Source organism: Pyrgilauda ruficollis, unplaced genomic scaffold, assembly GCF_017590135.1.
Source record: "Pyrgilauda ruficollis isolate IOZ18807 unplaced genomic scaffold, ASM1759013v1 scaffold530, whole genome shotgun sequence".
In the NCBI taxonomy this organism is placed as follows: Eukaryota; Metazoa; Chordata; class Aves; order Passeriformes; family Passeridae; genus Pyrgilauda; species Pyrgilauda ruficollis.
In genome coordinates, this window is record NW_024526934.1 from 14,314 (window position 1) to 33,752 (window position 19,439).

The following is a 19,439-nucleotide window of genomic DNA, read 5'->3' on the forward strand; positions in this document are numbered from 1 at the left end:
GCTCCGGGGCTTTGGGGCGGGGGGGGCCGGGGGCGTGCGAGGCGCCGGTGGGGACCACCGGCCCGTTGGGGGTCACCTCCTGCGGGCGCCCCGGGTGGTGCTCGGCCTGTGGGGACAGGGGAGAGGGGCGTCAGGAACCGGAACTCCCACGGGAATGTCGGGGGCCGGAGGCCGGAGGGAAGGGCTGAGTGAGGAGGAGGAGGAGGAGGAGGAAGAGATTCTGGAGGCACAGACGCAGCAGCAGGAAGGAAGCGTGGAGCTGGGACCTTCAGAATGACCTGAGTCTGACTAGGACAAGGGAAGCTGCGAGGAAGAGGAGCAGAGGTGCTGCTTCCAAGGAGGAAGAGAAGAGGCAGAGCGAGGAAGAGGAAACTTTCGGTGCCAAGGATGCAGCACCGGCAGGGCAGGAGGTGGCCCCTGCACATCCCCACTCTGGGAAGCTGCGAGGAAGAGGAGCAGAGGAGCTGCTTCTGAGAAAGAACAGGACAAGCACAGTGAGGAGGAGGAGGCAGAAGAAGAAGAGGAAGAAGAAGAGGAAGCTGCTCCAGAGCCAAGGATGCGGCTGGGGAAGGAACCTGCTGCTGACCCCAGCGGAGCACAGCAAGCCGTGAGGAAGAGGAGCAGAGAACCCGCTCTGGAAGAGGAAGGAGAGCAGGAAGAGGAGGACGAGCAAAGGCCTGGGGACACCCCTTTACCTGGGCGCTGCCCCCCGGGCCGGGGTCGGTGTCGGCGCGGGGGTAGGTGTGGAAGGGGCGTCCCGGCGCCGTCTTCAGCCCCGCTCCGGGGGCGCCGCCGGCGTCGGGGGGCCGCAGGTCGGGCCCCGAGAGCGGGCGCTGCTCGCGGGCCGGGGGCCGCGGGGGTCCCTCTCCGGCCGAGCTGGATTTGGGGCGGCCCCCGGGGGCGTGGGGGTGAGGGTGGGGGGGCTCCCGCCCGGGGAGCGGGGGGGTCCCGGGGTCAGGCCGTTCTCCGGGGGGTGCCGGGGGGGGCAGGGGGGGCTGTCCCGGCGCAGGGAGTTGGAGCGGGACACGGACACGGCCGCCAGCTCGTCCAGGAGCCAGGCCAGGGTCCTGTCCCGGCCCCCGGGGGTCCCATCCCGCGTCCCTTTGGAGCCGCGCACGATGGGCTGCGGGAAGGGGGGAACACACGGGGGAAATGGGAGAGAAAGGGAAAAAAACAACAGAAAGGTGACATGGAATGGCTGCAGGAGGGTGGTGGGATGGGCACAGGGGAGGGGGTTCGGCTGGGGTGTCCCTCTGGGGAGGGTCCCAGAGCCCCAAATGACCCCGGGTGCTCCCCGGGGATTGGGGTCTGGCCTCGCGGGGAGGGTCCCAAAATATTGGGGGGTGTGATGGGGTGGGAATTGGGGGAACATCAGAACTGAGGTGGGAATGGGGGGATGTGGGAATGGGAGGATGTGGGAATGGGGGCTTTAAACAACTGGGAACACACACAATGGGGAAGAGGTCAGGTGGGAATGACTCCGAGTTCCCATGGGGTGGGCTGGTTCCAGGTGTGGGGAAGGATCTCACCGGGGGAATCCCTGTCCTGGGGGACCCAACTGTCACCTCCCTGCCCCAAGACCCCCAAATTCCTCCCACTTTGGCCCCAAAGAGCATCCAGGATGCCCTTATACACTCCAAGACCCCAAATTCCCCCAAACCCACCCCCAGGACTAAATGAGCCCCCACCTCCCCCACAATCCCAAAATCCCCTGGTCCATAACTCCCCCAATTTGTCCTTTTGGGAGGTAGGAAAGGCATGGGGACCCAGCTCCCACCTCCCTGACCCCCAAATTCCCCCCAGTTTGGCTTTTTGAGTGGCTGACACAACCCCTGAATATCAACCCCTGACACAACCTGCTCCACAACAACCCCAAAATCCCCTCGTTCCAAGACCCCCAAACCGCCCCCAGCTCAACCCCAAAGAGTACCCAGAACCCTGTTAACTCCTCCAAGACCCCAAACCTAGAACGGCCACCTTGCCACGCCCTCCCCACCCCGTAATCCCCCCCGAATTCCCAACGCTCTGCCGTAACCCCGCGGATTCCCAACGCTCCCGGCTCCCCGCACCTTGTGGGCCCCGCGGATGGCGGTGATGCAGGCGGGGTCCACGAGGGGCTTGGGGCGCCGGGCGGACTCCTCGAGCAGCCCCTGCCACTGGCGGGGCAGCCCGGTGAAGCGCTGCTCCGAGGCGTCGTAGCCCGTGTGCACGCGGTGCTCGAAGTTGGACGGCGCCGAGATCTCCACCCGCTTCTTCTTCTTGGAGAACATGGCCCGGCACGCGCTCCTGGCAACCCGAAACCCCGGGGTTAGCGGGGTGGGAAACGGGAGCCACCATCGGGAATGGTGGCAGCCCCCCCAAATCCAGCCCTGGGAGCGGGAACGGCCCCGGAAATCCGGTGTTACAACGGGGAACGGCCCCCGGAGCGGGATCGGTGCCTAAATCCCATTGTTAGAGTGGAATAAACTGGAAACGCTGTTGGGATGAAGTGTGGAGGGGATCAGCCCTGAAAATCCCCCTGTTGGAATGGTTTTTATCCATTGTTGGAATGGACGGGATCAGCCCCAAAATCCCGCTGTTGGAATGGTTTTTATCCATTGTTGGGATGGATGGGATCAGCCCCAAAATCCCGCTGTTGGAATGATTTTTATCCATTGTTGGGATGGATGGGATCAGCCCCAAAATCCCGCTGTTGGAGTGATTTTTATCCATCCATCATTAGGATAAGCCCCGAAAATCCTGTTGTTGGAAGGGTTTTTATCCATCAATCACTGGGATGAGGTGTGGAGGGGATCAGCCCTAAAATCCCCCTGTTGGAATGATTTTTATCCATTGCTGGGATGGATGGAATCAGCCCTGAAAATCCCCTGTTGGAATGGGTTTTATCCATTGTTGGAATGGACGGGATCAGCCCCAAAATCCCGCTGTTGGAATGGTTTTTATCCATTGTTGGGATGGATGGGATCAGCCCTAAAATCCCCCTGTTGGAATGGTTTTTATCCATTGCTGGGATGGACGGGATCAGCCCTGAAAATCCCCTGTTGGAATGGGTTTTATCCATTGCTGGGATGGATGGAATCAGCCCTGAAAATCCCCTGTTGGAATGGGTTTTATCCATTGTTGGAATGGACGGGATCAGCCCCAAAATCCCGCTGTTGGAATGGTTTTTATCCATCCATCGTTGGGATCAGCCCTAAAATCCCACTGTTGGAATGGGTTTTATCCATTGTTGGGATGGATGGGATCAGCCCTAAAATCCCCCTGTTGGAATGGTTTTTATCCATTGCTGGGATGGACGGGATCAGCCCTGAAAATCCCCTGTTGGAATGGGTTTTATCCATTGTTGGAATGGACGGGATCAGCCCCAAAATCCCGCTGTTGGAATGGGTTTTATCCATTGTTGGGATGGATGGGATCAGCCCCAAAATCCCGCTGTTGGAGTGATTTTTATCCATCCATCATTAGGATAAGCCCTGAAAATCCTGTTGTTGGAGTGATTTTTATCCATTGTTGGGATGGACGGGATCAGCCCCAAAATCCCCCTGTTGGAATGATTTTTATCCATTGTTGGGATGGATGGGATCAGCCCTAAAATCCCACTGTTGGAATGGTTTTTATCCATCCATCGTTGGGATCAGCCCCGAAAATCCTGCTGTTGGAATGGTTTTTATCCATCCATTGACCACTTCCATCCAACATCCCCCACTTTTATCCAATTACTTCCCATTTACCCCCCAAGTCCAAGCTTGGAAACACCAGGAGCAGCAGAAGTTCCCACCTGGAAATGGAATTAGTCCATTAACCCAACCTGAACCAACAAACAGATTTAAAACACCTCAAAAAGCCACAAAAAATCTGCTTTTCCTGGGATCCCAGCGCCAGGATCAGTGCTCTGGGTTTGCCTGATTTCATTCCCTGTTTTTCCATGTTTTTCCTGCAGTTTCCAGGCCAAGAATGAGCTGAGCTTGGAAGGTTTCGGGTTCAGTGGAGGCATGAATCCCACTTGGAATGGCCCCAAAATCCCATGGATCCTGCGTGGGTCCATTTTTCCCACTTTCACTGCTTTTCCTGGTGGCAATTTCCCTGTTTCCTCACATTTTTTTTTCCAGCTCCTTGGCTCAATCCCATTTTCCAGGCTCCAGAATCCCAGTGCTTCCAAGGTTTTCTCACTGCTTTTCCCAATCTTTGAGGTTTTCTCCTTAAACCAATGATCCATTATGAAGTTTTGCTCCTCCTCCACTTCGACCCCAGCCAAAAACTGCCAGAATTCTGTGTATTTTCCATTTGCCCTGCTCATCCCACGCTGATCCCTCCTTCCACCTCCCTAGGACACGGCTGGGATCCTCTCTGGATTGCCAAAATCCCATTTTTGGATGGAAAATTCTCCCGGTTTGGGGGAACTGCAGCTGAATTTGGAGTGGGAGGATTAAAACCTGCTGCATTTGGACTTTTCCAGTTGTGAGCTCCATGGGAAATATCCGAGGATGATCCAGGTCAGGCAGGACATCAGGGAGGTGCAGTATCTGGACACCAAATCCATGGGATTTCACCCCAAAAACCCTCTTTCTTTCAGATGGCTGAGGAAAAGCTGTTGGCACTTGGCAGGGGCAGAGAGGTCCTGAAGAATTCCAGAGGGTGGGATGGGGGCCAGGAGGGGGTGAACTCATTCCTCAGCCCTTCCCAGGTCGCATTCCTGGGATCCCAGCGGGGTTTAATTAGTTACCAATTAACAAGGAACTGAGTCCACACCGGGTGGAATAATCCCGTGTTTTCCCTAAAATTCCCAACAAAATCCCACAAATTCCCCCCAAATCAGTGGCATTCAGGCTGTGTCCTGGTGGGAATCGGGCTGGCAGCTTCGGGATGAAAAAGAAAGGGAAAAGTAAAGGGAAAAAACGAGAACAGAGGCACTTCACGCCTTCCCATAAAGGCCAAATCCAGGAAAATCAGATGTCACTGGGCAGGAGAGCACCCAGGAAGGGACTGAAAGGGGATTTGCAGCAAATTTCAGGATTTTTAGACCGGAGCTGGGTGAATTTCAGGAAAACAAACGCCCAGCGTGGCATCGTGGCATTCCAGACGTGGCGTTTGCCTCCATCCTGCTTCCCAAATTCCAGCACTTCCACTTCTTCCCCCCGTGTCCTCTCTTTGCCCCAAAGTGCTGCATTTCCCCCCAACATTCCAAGAGGAACCAGAGAGCCCCGGGAAGATGGGGAAAGCTCCCAGGGAGAGCTGGGGTTGATCTCAAGGGATCCCAAAGGGAATCCCTGCTCCGGAGCCTTCCCGGGATCCCCGTGGGGACGTGGTGAGGAAATTCCGCCAGGTGAGGAACTCACCTCGTATTCCCACTGCTTATTCCTGGTTGGTTTTTTTTCCTCTAAAGCTCCCTGAATCCCAAACTCATGCTGGGCTTGATCCTTTTGGGAAGGAGAGGGAAGAGCCAAAGTCTCTGCTGGAAAATCCCTGCGCCGGTTTTTAACTTTTGGGGAATTATTTTCCTGGTGTCAGCCGGAACGGGAAGAGACTCCAAACCCTCCAAATCCACATCTTCCTGGAAAAACTTCCACCACTTCCCCGGCGGGAATTTGGGATCCTTGGGAACCTAAGCAGCTCTTTAGGGCACCGGGACAGCCCCAAGCGTCCCAAAAACTCCGGGAATTCCGGTGGAATCGGTGGAAGCGCGTTTCCCTGATGATCCCGACGATCCCTGGAGCTCCGGAATCCCAGGCAGGTCCTGCTGGGTGCAGGGTGGGGCTGCTCCGAGGGGTTCTCCTTAAAAAAACCCCAAAGTGGGAAGCAGTGCCGGGCTGCAGCTCAATCCTGGGATTCCCCACAAAGAGGTCACAATTCCCAGGAAAGCCAGGCGGGAAGGGGCTGGAATCCTGGGATTCCCACAAAAAGGGTCACAATTCCCAGGAAAGAGAGGCTGGGAAGGGGCTGGAATCCCCACAAAGGGGTCACAATTCCCGCTGGAATCCCAGGATTCCCCACAAAGGGGTCACAATTCCCAGGAAAGCCAGGCCAGGGCCGGAGCAGTCCGGCCGGGAAGGGCGGGTTGGACTGGCCCAGCTGGATCTGCCGGAGGAGGAGGAGGAGGAGGAGGAGGAAGAGGAGGAGAAGTGTCGGCCTTTGCCCCGGAGGAATCCCGGAATTCCAGGAATCTGGAGCCTCCAAATCTCACAGAAACAGGAAAAAAAAAATTCAGGACGGGGAACCAGGAGATCCAAGCTCCCAGGAAAAAGGGAAACAATCGCTCAGAGCTTCCACGATCAGCGGGAAAAGCGGGATGGGAGGGAGCCAGGAAAGGGGAGGGGAAGGGGAAAAAGTGTAAAAGGAAGAGGAAAAGGAGGAATTCTGGCGGAATTCCGCTCTTTTCCTGCAGCAGGAAGTTTCCCCGGAGCTGGAAGTGCAGGGAGAGGGAGAGAGGAATGTCGGGAATCTCCGGCTCGGGGCAGAGGAAGGGCCAATTAATGGAGATCCAATTAATGGAGATCCAATTAATCAGCAACGATCCCGTCCATCCACAACGATCCAGGTCACCAAAATCTAGGAAAATGGCAATCCCTCCTGGGGTCGGTTTGGGAATTCCTCCAGAAAACCCAGATATTCCTCCCAGGGAACCCAGGTTTTATCCCGTGGGAAACGAACAAATTAAAAGATCAATCAAAGCCAGGGGCAGGAACATCCTTGGAATTTCTTCCTGGAAACTCCGGGGAAATTCCTGCTCGTCCCGCAGCTGTTCATGAGATGTTGGTGACCAAATTCCCTCCTTTTAGCCCCAAACCTAAACAGGGAATGGTAGGAGGGGGAGGTTTGTGGCCATTTCCAAAGGATTGCTGGATCTTTTCCACATCTGGGTATTCCCCAAAACCCCAATTTCCACTGATTTCCAAGCCAATCCCTCTATCCCGCCACTACTTATTTAAAAATTCACTAAATTTCAGGAAAAAACGCAACTAAAGCCCAAATCCAGAGGCTTTTTTTGATTTTTTTTTTCTCCTTTTTTGTTGAGGAATGGCGACAGGAGCACCACAGAAAACCAGCGGGGATGGCAATTTCCCTTCCCGCTGCACCAAAATTGGGTGGAAACGCCGTTTTTGAGGAGTTTGGAAATTCCTGAGGAACTCCAGTGCCCCTCTGCCTTGGAGTTCCTGGCCAAATCCCACAGGAAACTCTGGAAAAAACCCATCCCAGGGCTCAGGGGCTGGATGGGAGCGTGGGGAGGAGACCCCCAAATCCCCGCGGGATGAGAAATTCCGGGAATTATTTCCGGATTCGTTTCCTACCTTCCGCCGAGGGAAAACTTATCCTGCCTCAGCTCCGCATTCCGGGTCCTCCGGTAAAAGTGCTGCACGGGAAGAACGGAATTCCCTCAGGAGCAGCCCCGGGCTCCCCTTTCGGGGGGTTTTTGGGGCGGGGGGCGGCTGGATCCACATCCCGCTGCTCTCCAGGAGCCCCGGGCTTTCCCACGGCTGCGTCTGCCGCCCCTCCGGGGATTTGGGGAGCCTCCAAGCCCACCCCCAACCGCCCTCCTTGGCCCTGGGGGCGGTCTCCGGAGCCCAGATACCCCCGAAATCCCCGAATCCCCCCCGAGCGCCCTCAGCGCCCCCCGGGCCCCCTCAGGCCTCACTCGGCCGCCGCCGCCGCCATGTTGGGACCGAGACACATCCGGGTCCTCCCACGCCCGCGTCGCCGCGGCGACAGACCGCGCCCCCGGAGGGCGGGAATACGGGCGGGAGGGGCGTGGCGAGCCAAATATGGGCAAGGAGCGGGGGATGAGGAGCCAAATATGGGTAAGAGGCGTGGCCTAGGGCGGAGAGGAGCACTATGTGGGCGGGGAGCCACCTTTGGGGGCGGGGTTTATAAGGGGAGGGGCGGGACCAAACGCGGAAGTTGCTGCTGGAGGGGCGGGTCTCCAGACTACTGCTCTCCAGCCTGACCAATCACCGCGCGAATCACGGAGATTGGCATCTCCGCTATCCAATCGCAGCGCGGTGCGCTCGGACCTGGGTAAGATGGCGGCGCGCTGAGGGGAGCGTGAGGGCTCCGGTGCCGCCGCTCCCCGCTGCCCTCAACACTGTGGCGCCTCCGGTCCCGCCGCTCCTCGCTGCTCTCCCCGGGCCGTTCTGACCGCGTCTTCTCCCCTCAGAGCCTCGGAGATGTCGCTCCGTGCCGTGCTCAGGGCCGCCGCCTCGCTGCCGCGCTGCAGTGCGTAAATCCCCCAAAAAATCCCCCCAAAAAACCGCAAAAAACCCCCAAAAAAAAACCCTCTGTCCGTGTCCCTCCGCAGGTGCGGGGCCGCTCCTCCCGCCGCCTCCTCCGTCGGCCTGCATGGCCACGCTGAACCAGATGCACCGGCAGGGCCGCCCCGCGCCCCCTGCCCGCAAGCCGGGGCCCACGCTGGGCCGCCCGCAGATCAAGGGCGTGGTGCTCAAGAACCTGATCCGAAAGCCCAAGAAGCCCAACTCGGCCAACCGGCGCTGCGTGCGGGTGCGGCTGAGCACGGGCCGCGAGGTGATCGCCTTCGTGCCCGGCGAGGGCCACAACCTGCAGGAGCACCACATGGTGCTGGTGCAGGGCGGGCGCACGCAGGACCTGCCCGGCGTCAAGCTCACCGTGGTGCGCGGGAAGTACGACTGCGCCCACGTGCAGGCCAAGAAATGAGCCGGGAGCCCGGCCCGGGGGGTCCCGGGCGGGGATGGGCCCAGCCTGGGTGCTTGAAATTGGGATTAAAGTGGATTGGTGATGTGGGGTGTGGTGTGGAGTGGTGGTGGGGTGCTGGGAAGAGGGGTGGGGAGACTGGGGGCCGCTCCGGGGCCGGGCCCCGCTCCCGCTGCCGGGGCCGCTGCCGCGGAGCGGAGCCGCCTGTACGAGCATGTGCGGGAGGGGCTGAGCGCCCGGCCGCAGCTCGACGTGACCGCCCTCAGCGAGCGCGACCTGGAGCGGCGGCGCGGGCCACTAGGGGGCGCCGCGCTCCGCGAGATCGTGAGTGGCGGGAACAGCGGTGGGCGGGGCCTTCGGCTGGGGAGGGGGCGTGGCTTGCCCGGTGTGCCCTCCCCCCCGCTTGGGCGTGGCCGCCGCGCCCACCTGAGCCACGCCCTGGCTACGCCCTTCAGGTGCGGACGTGGTCGCGGCTGGGGAAGGTCCGCGATGGCATCGCCCGGCTGGAGGCCGAGAAGGGGCGCGTGGCCCAGGGGGTCCGCGAGATCATGGTGAGACCCCCGGGAGCCCCAAAATCTCCACTGGGTCCCTCTGGTCCCCCCCTGGACCCCCTTTCCTTTCCCCCTGAACCACTCCACCATCCCCAGACCCCCCCAATGACCCCCTGACTCGTTTCCCTCCTCCCCCCCAGGCCTCCCACGACAAGGCAGCGGCCAAGATGGTAGGAATGGAGTTTTGGGGGGGCCCCGGGGGGCTGGTGGCCCCCCAGGCCCTCACGGTGGCCCTGTGGCAGCACCCGGAGCTGGCAGCGCTGCGGGAGCGGGGCCGGAGCCTCCGGGAGCAGCTTCGGGTGCTCGAGGCCGAGGAGTCTGAGCTGGAGCAGAGATTCTACCTGGGGGCCCTGCAGCTGCCCAACAGAACCCACCCCGCTGTGGTGAGACCACCAAAATTCACCCCAAAATCACCCAGCCCAAGAGAACCCACCCCGCTGTGGTGAGACCACCAAAATCACCCCAAAAACCTCCCCAAAATCACCCCAAACCCACCCTGCTGTGGTGAGACCCCCAAAAACCTCCCCAAAATCACCTCAAACCCACCCTGCTGCCTGGGGGGATCCAGGAGGATCTGGGGGGGGGTCCCAGGGAGGGTCTGGGGGATCGGAGTCCCCCGATCTCCCTTTTTCCCAGGGTTTCCTGCCCATGACGGTGCCGGACCTGCTGCGAGGAGCCGTTTTTGTGAGTGCCCCCCCCGAGCCCCCCGAGACCCCCTGGCACTCCTGGGGTCCCCGGTTGACCCCCCCTGTGCCCCCCAGGAGGGCTGCGGGGTCCAGCCCAGCGCTGCCCCCTCCCAAGTTTACACCATCGACCCCGCACGCTTCGAGGATCTGTGCCTGGCCGGGACCTCGGAGGTGGGGATTGCAGGTGGGGAACGGGGGAAAACGGGGGGAAATTGGGAAAACCCGGGGGAAAAACGGGAAAACCCAGGGGGAGAACCAGGGGGGAAATTGGGAGAACCAGGGGGAAAATGGGGGAAATTGGGAAAACCTGGGGAAAGAATGGGAGGAAAACAGGGGGAAATTGGGGAAATCCAGGAGGAGGGGGAGAGCTAGAGAGAAAATGGGGGGAAATTGGGGAAAACTGGGGAAGAACCAGGGAGAAAAATCTTAAAAAATAGGAGGGAAAAAGTGGAGAAGGGGGAGCAGACGGATTTGGGGGTCACTCTCTGTCCCCCCATCCAGGGTATTTCATGGACCACGCGGTGCAGCTGCAGGACCTGCCTGTCAGGTACAGGGGGCTGTGCCCCCCCAGGGACCCCCTCCCCTTGTGGGGATCCCACCCTGCTCCTCTGGGGGGGCTCTGGGGTGTTTTGGGGTCCCCCCTGAGCCCCGTCCCCCGTCAGGGTGGTGTGCTCCAGCACCTGCTACCGCGCCGAGACCGACACGGGCCGCGAGCCCTGGGGGCTCTACCGCGTGCACCAGTTCACCAAGGTACTGGGAGCACTGGGAGAGCACTGGGAGGACGCTGGGGAGGGGAGGCAGAGGCGGGGGGCTCACCCCCTGTGCCCCCCAAAAGGTGGAGATGTTCGGGGTGACGGCGGCCGAGAGCGGGACAGAGAGCGAGGAGCTGCTGGACGAGTTCCTGGGCATCCAGAAGGAGATTTTCTCGGAGCTGGGGCTCCATTACCGGTGAGGGGGATTTGGGGGGGGGTCCCCCCAATCCGTGGGACCCCGAAATCCCTCCTAACTGTCCCCCCCCGGGCCCCGCAGGGTCCTGGACATGCCCACGGAGGAGTTGGGGCTTCCCGCCTACCGCAAGTTCGACATCGAGGCCTGGATGCCTGGACGGGGCAAATTTGGGGAGGTGAGTGGGGGGTCTGGGACCCCAATAATTCAGGGGGAGCCCGAATAACTTGGGGAGAACCCTGATAATTTGGGGAGAGCCCCAGTAATTTGGGGAGGATCCAAACAATTCTGGGAAAACCTCAAAAACACAGAGGCACCCAGGGTGACGCTCCCCTCACCCCCTCCCTGTTTACGGCCCCCCTTTATTGTCACCTTTGCTGCCGGATCAGGACCCCCATTTTGGGGGCCCCTGCAGCGGAGGAGGGGGCTGCCCCAAGCCTGCTGACCCCCTCTCCCCCTCACCCCCCAGATTTCCAGCGCTTCCAACTGCACTGATTACCAGAGCCGCCGCCTGAACATCATGTACAGCGGGGAGGGGGGCCGGCTGAGCCACGCCCACACGGTGGGTGACCCCCACCCAAGACCCCCGGGAGACCCCCAAAAGCCCGGGGGGGTCTCTAGGCCCCCGTGACCCCGTGTGTGCCCCCCCAGGTGAACGGCACCGCCTGCGCCGTGTCGCGGATGCTCATCGCGCTCCTCGAGTGCAACCAGCTCCCGGTGAGTGTTCTGGGGGGGGTCCCACGGGGGTCTGGGGGCTCCGGGGGGGCTCACCCTGCCCCACGTGCCCCCCCAGGACGGCCGTGTCCGGGTGCCCCCCGTGCTGCAGCCGCTGGTGGGGCGGGAGGTGCTGACCCGGCCGCCCTCCCCCCTCCTGCGCTACATCGGCCCCAACCAGCCCGGGGGGGGCCCCCCCAAAATGGGGCGGGGGTCCTGAGGGGAGGGGTCCCCCTGGAGGAAGCACGGATGGAGCTGGGACATCGCGAGACAGCGGAGACAGGAGGTGGGGCACGTGTGACAGCCCCGTGTGACAGCCCCGCCCACGGTGACAAATCCCGGGAATAAAACCTGGAAATCGCCCTTGGCAGAGGCGTGTCCCCTTGGCACAGGTGTGTCCCCTTGGCACAGGCGGGTCCCCTTGGCACAAGTGCGTCCTCTGCTTCAAGCGTGCTCCGGGGACACACAGGTGTCCCCCAGTGTCCTGCACTCACACAGGTGTCCCCTCAGTGTCACACATGTCCTGCACTCACACAGGTGTCCCCCAGTGTCACACATGTCCTGCACTCACACAGGTGTCCCCCCCCACAATGTCCCCCCCATTGTCACAACGTGTCCTTTGCTCCGAGCGCAGCCTCTCCTTTATTTCCCACTGCCCCCCCCAACCCTAGGGGCTCCCCCGGGATTTTGGGGGGCGGGGGGCGCGTCTTCAGTAGGTCCCCCCGGCTGGGGGGTGGCAGGGGGACCCCCAAGTCCATCCCGGGGGGCTCAGGGGGGGTCCCCGGGGGGTCTCTCAGCGCCTGCTGTTGATGACAATGTCGTCGTACTCGTCCTGGGGGGGAAGAGACGTTTGGGGAGGGGGGCGGCTACAAGAGTGTGTGTCGGGGGCTTGGAAGGGTTTGGGGGCCCTCCCGGGAGCCCCCCGCTCATCCTGGGATCTCTGGGGACAGGGCGGGTGTGTCACCGACTGACCTCGCTGTCCTCGGCCCCGCCCTCGCTGTCGCTGCTCTCGCTGCTGTCGCTGCTGGGGGGGTCGCGGGCCCCGAAGCGGCGCAGGAGGGGCGGCAGGCGGGGGTCGGGGCGGCGCCGGGCGCTGTACAGGGGGGTGAACCCCGAGAAGGTGCGGGGGTCCGGCCGCGCCCCTCCCCGCAGCAAGCACTCGGCCACCTCGGGGCTCTGTGCCTCCACGGCCAAGTGCAGGGGGCTGCGGCCACAGCTCGGCTCCTGGGGGGGCACGGCGGGGTCAGGGGGCGGCGAGAACCCCCCCCTCCCAGCCTCGTTTTTGGTTTATTTTGGGGGGATTTTGGGGGGCACCCACCGGCCGGTCGGGGTCGGCGCCGGCGCGGAGCAGGAGCTGCACCAGCTCCAGGTCCCGGCGCAGCACGGCCACGTGCAGGGGGGTGTAACCTGTGGGGGGGGGACACGGGGGGTCCCAAAGCCCTGCCTGAGCACGTGGGACCTCCCCCCAAACCATTCCCCTCCCGATGTGCCCCCCAAAGAAGCGCGACCCCTCGCCAAAAAGCCACGTTCCTCCCAAAATTCCAAACCCGCGGGACGCCTGAGCCGTGTCCCCGTCCCCAAAAAAACCCGCGGAAAACCGTGACCCCCTCAAAAGCACGATGAGCCCAGAGCCACACCACGACCCCGAAAAGCCTCCCCCCAACCCACGACCCCCCCCCAAAACGGCGCCCCCCCTGCCCCCCCACCGCCGTAGTTGCCGCTCTCCAGCTGCGCCCGCCGCTCCTCCTCCTCCTTCCGGGGATCCCGGGGGGGGTCCCGGGGGTCGGGGGGTCCCCCCAGCAGGGCGCGGGCGCAGGCGGGGTGACCCTCGCGACAGGCCAGGTGCAGGGGGGTGTGACCGCCCCGCTCCCGCACGGTCACGCCCGCGCCCGCCGCCCGCAGCCGCCGCACGGCCCCGGCCAGCCCCAGCACCACGGCGATGTGCAGGGCGCTCTGCGGGGAAAAAGGGGTTAAACCCACCCAAAACATCGCCCCAAAACAGCACCGTCACGCCGAAACATCGCCCCAAAACCTCAGCCCAAAACACTGCCCCAAAACCCCAGCCCCAGCACCACGGCGATGTGCAGGGCGCCCTGCGGGGAAAAACGGGTTAAACTGACCCAAAACATCGCCCCAAAACAGCACCGTCACCCCTAAATATCACCCCAAAACAGCCCAAAACACTGCCCCAAAACAGCACCGTCACGCCGAAACATCGCCCCAAAACCTCAGCCCAAAACATCTCCCCAAGAACCCAGCCCAAAACAGCACCATCACCCCTAAATATCACCCCAAAACATCGCCCCAAAAACCCAGCCCCAAAACATCAACATCACCCCAAAACATCGCCCCAAAACAGCACCGTCGCCTCAAAACATCACCCCAAAACATTGCCCCAAAAACCCAGCCCCAAAACATCAACATCACCCCAAAACATCACCCCAAAACAGCACCGTCGCATCAAAACATCGCCCCAAAAACCCAGCCCCAAAACATCAACATCACCCCAAAACATCGCCCCAAACCCCAGCCCCAGCACGATGTGCAGGGCTCTGGGGGGCGCAGGCTGGTTCACACCTTGGTGGGGGGGGTCAAACCCCAGCCAAAACTCCCCCCTCCCTGCAGCTGCACCCCAAATCCCCCCCCAGCTCCTGCGGGACCCCCTCTGGGGGGCGAGCCCACCTGGCCCAGGTCGTTCTGCAGGTCCAGGTACGGGGAGCGCTCCGTGTGCCGCAGGATGGACTCCAGGAACTGCTCGTGCTCGTGGATCACGGCCAGGTGAAGGGCCCTGGGGGGGCACGGGCTGCGGGGGGCTGTGCGACACCCCCAGGGGGTCCCCAAAAACAGACTGACACCCCCAGACCCACAGGGGGTCCCCAATAAAGGACTGACACCCCCAGACCTAAATGGGGCCGCAATAAAGGACTGACACCAAAGGTGGTCCCTAAAAACGGACTGACACCCCCAGACCCACAGGGGGTCCCCAATAAAGGACTGACACCCCCAGACCCACAGGGGGTCCCCAATAAAGGACTGACACCCCCAGACCCACAGGGGGTCCCCAATAAAGGACTGACACCAAAGGTGGTCCCTAAAAACGGACTGACACCCCCAGACCCACAGGGGATCCCCAGAAAAGTGTGTGTGTTGGAGTTACTGGGGGTCCTGAGCCGTTACTGGGGGGTTACTGGGGGTCCCGGGCCGTTACCGGGGGGTTACCGAGGCTCCCGGGCCGCTCCTGAGGGACCCCGCGGGGCGCGGCGCTCCCGGGGGAATCGCACCGGAACCCCGGCAAGAGGCAGAACCGTGACCCCCCCAACCCCCGGGTGTGCGTGGGGGTCCCACCCGGACCCGTGGGGGGGTCCCTCGTCCCTCCCCGCCCTCACGTGTCGCCCTCCTCGGTGACGAAGCTCAGGACGTGCCGCAGCCAGGCCGCGGGGTCAGCGAGGGGCTCGGGGGACTCCGCTCCGGGGCTGGCGGGCAGCGGCGGCCCCAGCGGCCCCTCGCCCAGCGAGCCCAGCCCGCTGTCGCACCACTCGTCGCCCTCGGGCCGCTTTGCCTCGCCGGGGGCCGCCGGGGCCGCGGGGGCCGCGGCCGCCATCGCCGGGGCCGCCTCAGGCCGCGGCCGCCATCGCGGACCGGGGAATCCCCGCCCCGGCGCGTGCCGGGACCCGTAGTCCGCGCCCTCTCTTCCGGGTGTTTTAGCCAATCAGCACTCTCCGTCCGCCCGCGCATGCGTCCCTCCCTCCCAACGGTGCCGCCGCGGGGCACGCCGGGAGTTGTGGTGCGGGCAGGCCGCGCCCATGGCGGACCGGGACGGTAGCGGGGCCGGCGGGGCCGGGGGCGGCCCGCGGGGTGGGGCTTCCTCTCCTCCCGCCCCCGCCGGGGAGCCCCCCGCCGGGGACCCCCCCACCGTTCCCGTAGCTCCAGCTGCCCGCCAGGAGGAGGCGGAGCAGGACGCCGAGCCTCCGGTAACGCCCCCGGTGTCGTTCGTCCCCCCCCCCCCCCCCACTCCGGGGACGCTTTTGGGGACCCCCTGGGGGACGTTTTGGGGACCCCCTGGGGGACACTTTGGGGACCCTTTGGGGACCCCTCGGGGACGTTTTGGGGACATTTTGGGGCCTTCAGAGATATCTCAGAGGCTTTTGGGGACATTATGGGACATTTGGGGACATTTCTGGGACGGGCCAGTCGGAGTCAGAATTTGGGGACACCGTGGCTCTCCTGGGGGTGGTGTAAGGGATTTTTGGGGACACTTGGGGACACGGTGGGGGTTTAGGGGCGCGGGGTGGCGCTTTGGGGACAGCTGGGTGTCCCCGCAGTGGAGCTGCTGCGGACGCTGCTGTCCCGGACCCTGGGGCTCGGCGGGGACAGAGCGGAGCCGGTGCTGGACGAGCTGAGCCTGGCGGGCGTGAGCCGCTTCCTGGGCAGCGGGCGCTGTACGGGCACCGGGGACACCGGGAATGGGATACCGGGAATGGGGCACCAGGAACGGGAATGGGAATGGGGACGGGAATGGGGACGGGGCACCGGGAACGGGGACGGGAATGGGAATGGGAACGGGGACAGGAACGGTGCCAGTTCCTGAGGAGTGAGCACTGTAGGGACACAGGAACGGGACACCGGGAACGGGAATGGGGGGCACCAAGAACGGGGAGGGGGCAGCAGGAAAATCAGGAGCGGGGACGAGGAGAGTTCGGGGGGGAGCAGCAGAAAGGGCGTGGCTCTGGGGGCTCGTCCTGGGGGCAGTTTTGGGGTTCACCCCTTTGTGCCCCCCCCCAGGTAAGAACGTCATCTGCATGGTGGGCGCCGGCATCTCCACCTGTGAGTCCTCTTTGTGGGGGGCCCCGCGGGGGCTCAGGGACCCCCGGGATGGGTCCTGACGCCCCCGACCCACCCCCCAGCTGCCGGGATCCCGGATTTCCGCTCGCCCGGCACCGGGCTCTACTCCAACCTGCAGAGCTACAACCTCCCCTACCCCGAGGCCATCTTCGAGATTGGCTTCTTCAAGGTACCCCCCCCTTTTGCTCCCCAAATTTTGGGGGGGGGTCCTGAGCTTCTGGGGCTCCCCCTGACTTCCCTGTGCCCCCCAGAAACATCCAGAACCCTTTTTCGCCCTTGCCCGTGAGCTCTACCCGGGACAGTTCAAGGTAAAACACCCCCAAACCTCCTTCCCACCTCCCCCCAAATTTGGGGGAGACCCTCAAACGACCCCCCCGATCCTCCCCCAGCCCACCGTGTGCCACTACTTCATGCGGCTGCTGCAGGACAAGGGGCTCTTGCTGCGCTGCTACACCCAGGTGGGACACGCCCCTCTCTCCCCCGGCTCTTTTGGGGGTCACGGGGATTTTGGGGACCCTCTGACCCCTCCTTGGACCCCCCCAGAACATCGACACTCTGGAGAGGGTGGCGGGGCTGGACCCCGAGCTGCTGGTGGAGGCTCACGGCACCTTCTTCACCTCCCACTGCCTGCGGGCCTCGTGCCGCCAGCGCTACAGCCTGGCCTGGATGAGGGGTAGGGGGGGGCTCTGGGGACCCCCGAGTGCTGGGGACCCCCGGGCCCCCTCCCCCAACCCCCTGAGTGTCTGTGGGGGTGTCCCCACCTGCTCTGCCACAGGGCGGGAACAACAGGTTGTTGTACCCCAGCGCCCCCCAAATGTCCTTGTGTTTTTCGGGGAGAACCTCCCCTCGCGCTTCTTCGCCCTCCTGGAGTCGGTGAGTGGGGTTTGGGGGAGCCCCAAATCACACCCCACACCCCCCCCCGACTGAATTTGGGGCGGGGGGCTGGGCTAGGCGAGGTGATGCCCTCAGTGACAGTCCCCTCCCTCAACAGGACTTTGAGAAGGTGGACCTGCTGCTCATCATGGGCACCTCGCTGCAGGTGCAGCCCTTTGCCTCCCTCATCAGCAGGTGAGACCCCCTCCCCACATCTCCTCCCGGACCCCCCCAGACCCTGGGGAGCCCCCTGTGACTGTCCCCTCCCACAGGGTCCCCAGCAACACCCCCAGACTCCTCATCAACAAGGAGAAGGCGGGGCAGGTGAGGTGAGGGGGGGGCAGGTTGGGTGGCACTGGGGGGACGGGGACATGGAGCAGCTGCCCCCCCCCTTGTCGCCCCTTTTGTCCCCCCCAGAGTGACCCCCTGATGTCCCTGATGGGCTTTGGTGGGATGGACTTCGACTCAGACAAGGCCTACAGGTACGGGCAGGTTGGGGGGGCTCTGTCCCCACCCCGTGGTTTTGGGAACCCCCACCGTGGCTTTGGAGACCTCCCCCCCCCAAAGTGGTTTTGGGACCCCTACCCAGGGTGGTTTTTGGAGATCCCCTGAAGGTGGTTTGGAGGACTTCCATCGAGGTTTGGGACACCCCGTGGTGGTCTGGGGTCGTTGAAGGTGGTTTTGGGCACCCTCGAGGTGATTCCAGGGTCCCCCAGGATTTTTGGGGTCCCCCCCAAGGTGACTTTGGGGGTCCCCGTGTCTGCGCAGGGACGTGGCCTGGCTGGGGGACTGCGACAGCGGGTGCCTGGCTCTGGCTGAACTGCTGGGCTGGAAGGTACTCCCCCCACCCACAAATTCTGGGAGTCTCCCTGCCCCCCACAAAAACCCTTCTGGGACCCGGCTGAACCCCCGAATCTTCCCCTCAGGAGGAGCTGGAGGAGCTGGTGCGGAGGGAACACGCGGCCATCGATGCCAAGGCGGGGGACAGGGATGGGGGGGGCCCTCAAAAGCACCAGGGGGATGAGGACAAGGACGGGGGGAGCCCCAAAAAGAGCCCGGGGGACAAGGAAAAAGATCAAAGTGACCCCAAGAAGAGCCTGGGGGGCAAGGCCAAGGCTGAAAAGGACCCCAAAAAACCCCAGGGGGACAAGGACAAGACTCAAAACGACCCAGAAAAGTCACAGGGGGGCAGTGAGGACCCTCCCCATGGCACAGGGGGGACAACCCAAAATTAAATGTCACAGAGGAGTTTTTGGCTTTGTGTGGTCACTGTGGGGATGGAGGGGCTGGGGCTCTTTGTTTCCTTAAAGAAGAAAGAAGAAAACAAAAATAAAAATACAGAAAAGGGGGAAAATAAGTTAGAAAAAGAACAGGGTAGGTTGAGGGCACAAAAAGCTTTTTTGCCTCCCCTGAAAAGGGGTGTTACAGCTCCAAAATGTGTTGGAATTCACAGAGAGGGTGTGGGGGGATGCGTGTGCAAAACACTGAAACCTGTATAGTTTCTCACTTTTATATCTACTGAGACATAACATTAATTTACATTAATAAATGGTTTCAAAACAAAGCTCTGTATCTGCTGTGTGACACCTGGGATTTTGGGGTGGAAGGAGGAGCCGATACGGATCTGAGGGGTTGGAAAATGCAAATGTGACTTTTTTGGAACAGCAAATGGGACTCATTGCCCCACCCGGGCAGGATGGGATGATGATGGAGCAGGGATAGATTCCAAAATACCAAAGTAAGCCAGTTTGCAAATACCAGAACAACAACTTCCAAAATATCAAAATGACCCAATTTGAGCATATCGATTTCCAAATGTGTTATAAGGGCCAGATTCCCAAACCCAAAAGAATCCATTATTGTCCCAATGAGATCTGTGCTACAAAAATGGATATTTTCTGTTGTGTAAAGCATTACCCCATTGACAATAAATACATATATTTATTTTGTTTGTACAGCCAAACGTAGTCAAAGTTTTAGTTTAAAAGCAAACACTTGCAGAAGTTTTACTGCATAGGTGGTGTCTGAGAGAGCAGGCACTTGGGGAGAAAGGATGGAGTGAATCTGTTCCCTGTGTGCACAGGGAAAGACTGGCGAGCCAGCAAAGGGAGTATTTATAAATTGCATCAACATTTCACTGACACTCACCAGGCCAGGTTCCTGATGT

General features: G+C 61.8%; 5 protein-coding genes across 7 annotated transcripts in view; 3 read left to right on the forward strand and 2 right to left on the reverse strand.

Annotated features, from left to right (window-relative positions):
* The window catches only part of PAK4 (p21 (RAC1) activated kinase 4), a 12,680-nt gene extending 4,988 nt beyond the window's left edge, over nucleotides 1-7,692 (reverse strand). The window contains exons 1-4 of one of the 2 annotated variants that reach the window (XM_041480793.1): nucleotides 7,631-7,692; nucleotides 7,287-7,348; nucleotides 2,070-2,286; nucleotides 18-106 (exon numbers count right to left, since the gene is read on the reverse strand). In XM_041480793.1, coding sequence (XP_041336727.1) covers nucleotides 18-106; nucleotides 2,070-2,270 — 290 coding nt within the window. In that variant the 5' untranslated portion in view covers nucleotides 2,271-2,286; nucleotides 7,287-7,348; nucleotides 7,631-7,692. The other variant, XM_041480794.1, reaches the window with a different exon arrangement.
* A 220-nt stretch (nucleotides 7,693-7,912) lies between these two features.
* Nucleotides 7,913-8,746, forward strand: MRPS12 (mitochondrial ribosomal protein S12). The gene is made up of 3 exons (XM_041480791.1): nucleotides 7,913-8,010; nucleotides 8,150-8,208; nucleotides 8,291-8,746. The coding sequence occupies exons 2-3, from the start codon at nucleotides 8,160-8,162 to the stop codon at nucleotides 8,662-8,664; spliced, it is 423 nt and encodes a 140-aa protein (XP_041336725.1). The 5' UTR covers nucleotides 7,913-8,010; nucleotides 8,150-8,159; the 3' UTR covers nucleotides 8,665-8,746.
* On the forward strand, nucleotides 8,746-11,927 carry SARS2 (seryl-tRNA synthetase 2, mitochondrial). The gene is made up of 13 exons (XM_041480787.1): nucleotides 8,746-8,985; nucleotides 9,117-9,212; nucleotides 9,353-9,382; nucleotides 9,455-9,655; nucleotides 9,771-9,896; nucleotides 9,974-10,082; nucleotides 10,400-10,445; nucleotides 10,561-10,648; nucleotides 10,734-10,846; nucleotides 10,928-11,021; nucleotides 11,313-11,405; nucleotides 11,495-11,560; nucleotides 11,637-11,927. The coding sequence occupies exons 1-13, from the start codon at nucleotides 8,746-8,748 to the stop codon at nucleotides 11,775-11,777; spliced, it is 1,443 nt and encodes a 480-aa protein (XP_041336721.1). The 3' UTR covers nucleotides 11,778-11,927.
* A 220-nt stretch (nucleotides 11,928-12,147) lies between these two features.
* On the reverse strand, nucleotides 12,148-15,224 carry NFKBIB (NFKB inhibitor beta). 2 transcript variants are annotated; one of them, XM_041480789.1, is made up of 6 exons: nucleotides 14,944-15,220; nucleotides 14,240-14,345; nucleotides 13,264-13,510; nucleotides 12,876-12,964; nucleotides 12,530-12,781; nucleotides 12,181-12,389 (listed from the first exon to the last, which is right to left on the reverse strand). In XM_041480789.1, the coding sequence occupies exons 1-6, from the start codon at nucleotides 15,156-15,158 to the stop codon at nucleotides 12,351-12,353; spliced, it is 948 nt and encodes a 315-aa protein (XP_041336723.1). In that variant the 5' UTR covers nucleotides 15,159-15,220; the 3' UTR covers nucleotides 12,181-12,350. The 2 variants fall into 2 exon arrangements, with proteins under 2 accessions (XP_041336722.1, XP_041336723.1); XM_041480788.1 differs by lacking the exon at nucleotides 12,876-12,964 and having other exon boundaries at nucleotides 12,148-12,389; nucleotides 14,944-15,224.
* A 94-nt stretch (nucleotides 15,225-15,318) lies between these two features.
* SIRT2 (sirtuin 2) lies at nucleotides 15,319-18,520 on the forward strand. Its single transcript, XM_041480790.1, has 12 exons — nucleotides 15,319-15,549; nucleotides 15,864-15,996; nucleotides 16,340-16,381; nucleotides 16,462-16,568; nucleotides 16,651-16,707; nucleotides 16,789-16,857; nucleotides 16,943-17,272; nucleotides 17,391-17,467; nucleotides 17,545-17,596; nucleotides 17,690-17,754; nucleotides 18,041-18,107; nucleotides 18,199-18,520. The coding sequence occupies exons 1-12, from the start codon at nucleotides 15,361-15,363 to the stop codon at nucleotides 18,505-18,507; spliced, it is 1,497 nt and encodes a 498-aa protein (XP_041336724.1). The 5' UTR covers nucleotides 15,319-15,360; the 3' UTR covers nucleotides 18,508-18,520.
* Nucleotides 18,521-19,439: the final 919 nt, after the last annotated feature.

Excerpts from the sequence above, each read along its gene's own strand:
- SIRT2 (XM_041480790.1), top strand. The coding sequence starts at position 15,361 with ATGGCGGACCGGGACGGTAGCGGGGCCGGCGGGGCCGGGGGCGGCCCG. Across the intron at positions 16,569-16,650 it reads TCGAGATTGGCTTCTTCAAG|AAACATCCAGAACCCTTTTT; the intron begins GTACCCCCCCCT and ends TGTGCCCCCCAG. Across the intron at positions 17,468-17,544 it reads TTTGCCTCCCTCATCAGCAG|GGTCCCCAGCAACACCCCCA; the intron begins GTGAGACCCCCT and ends CCCCTCCCACAG.
- SARS2 (XM_041480787.1), top strand. The coding sequence starts at position 8,746 with ATGTGGGGTGTGGTGTGGAGTGGTGGTGGGGTGCTGGGAAGAGGGGTG. Across the intron at positions 9,383-9,454 it reads ACAAGGCAGCGGCCAAGATG|CACCCGGAGCTGGCAGCGCT; the intron begins GTAGGAATGGAG and ends GCCCTGTGGCAG. Across the intron at positions 9,656-9,770 it reads GAGAACCCACCCCGCTGTGG|GGGGATCCAGGAGGATCTGG; the intron begins TGAGACCACCAA and ends CCTGCTGCCTGG.
- MRPS12 (XM_041480791.1), top strand. The coding sequence starts at position 8,160 with ATGTCGCTCCGTGCCGTGCTCAGGGCCGCCGCCTCGCTGCCGCGCTGC. Across the intron at positions 8,209-8,290 it reads CGCCTCGCTGCCGCGCTGCA|GTGCGGGGCCGCTCCTCCCG; the intron begins GTGCGTAAATCC and ends GTCCCTCCGCAG.
- NFKBIB (XM_041480788.1), bottom strand. The coding sequence starts at position 15,158 with ATGGCGGCCGCGGCCCCCGCGGCCCCGGCGGCCCCCGGCGAGGCAAAG. Across the intron at positions 14,346-14,943 it reads GTCACCGAGGAGGGCGACAC|GGCCCTTCACCTGGCCGTGA; the intron begins GTGAGGGCGGGG and ends GTGCCCCCCCAG. Across the intron at positions 13,511-14,239 it reads TGCAGAACGACCTGGGCCAG|AGCGCCCTGCACATCGCCGT; the intron begins GTGGGCTCGCCC and ends TTTTCCCCGCAG.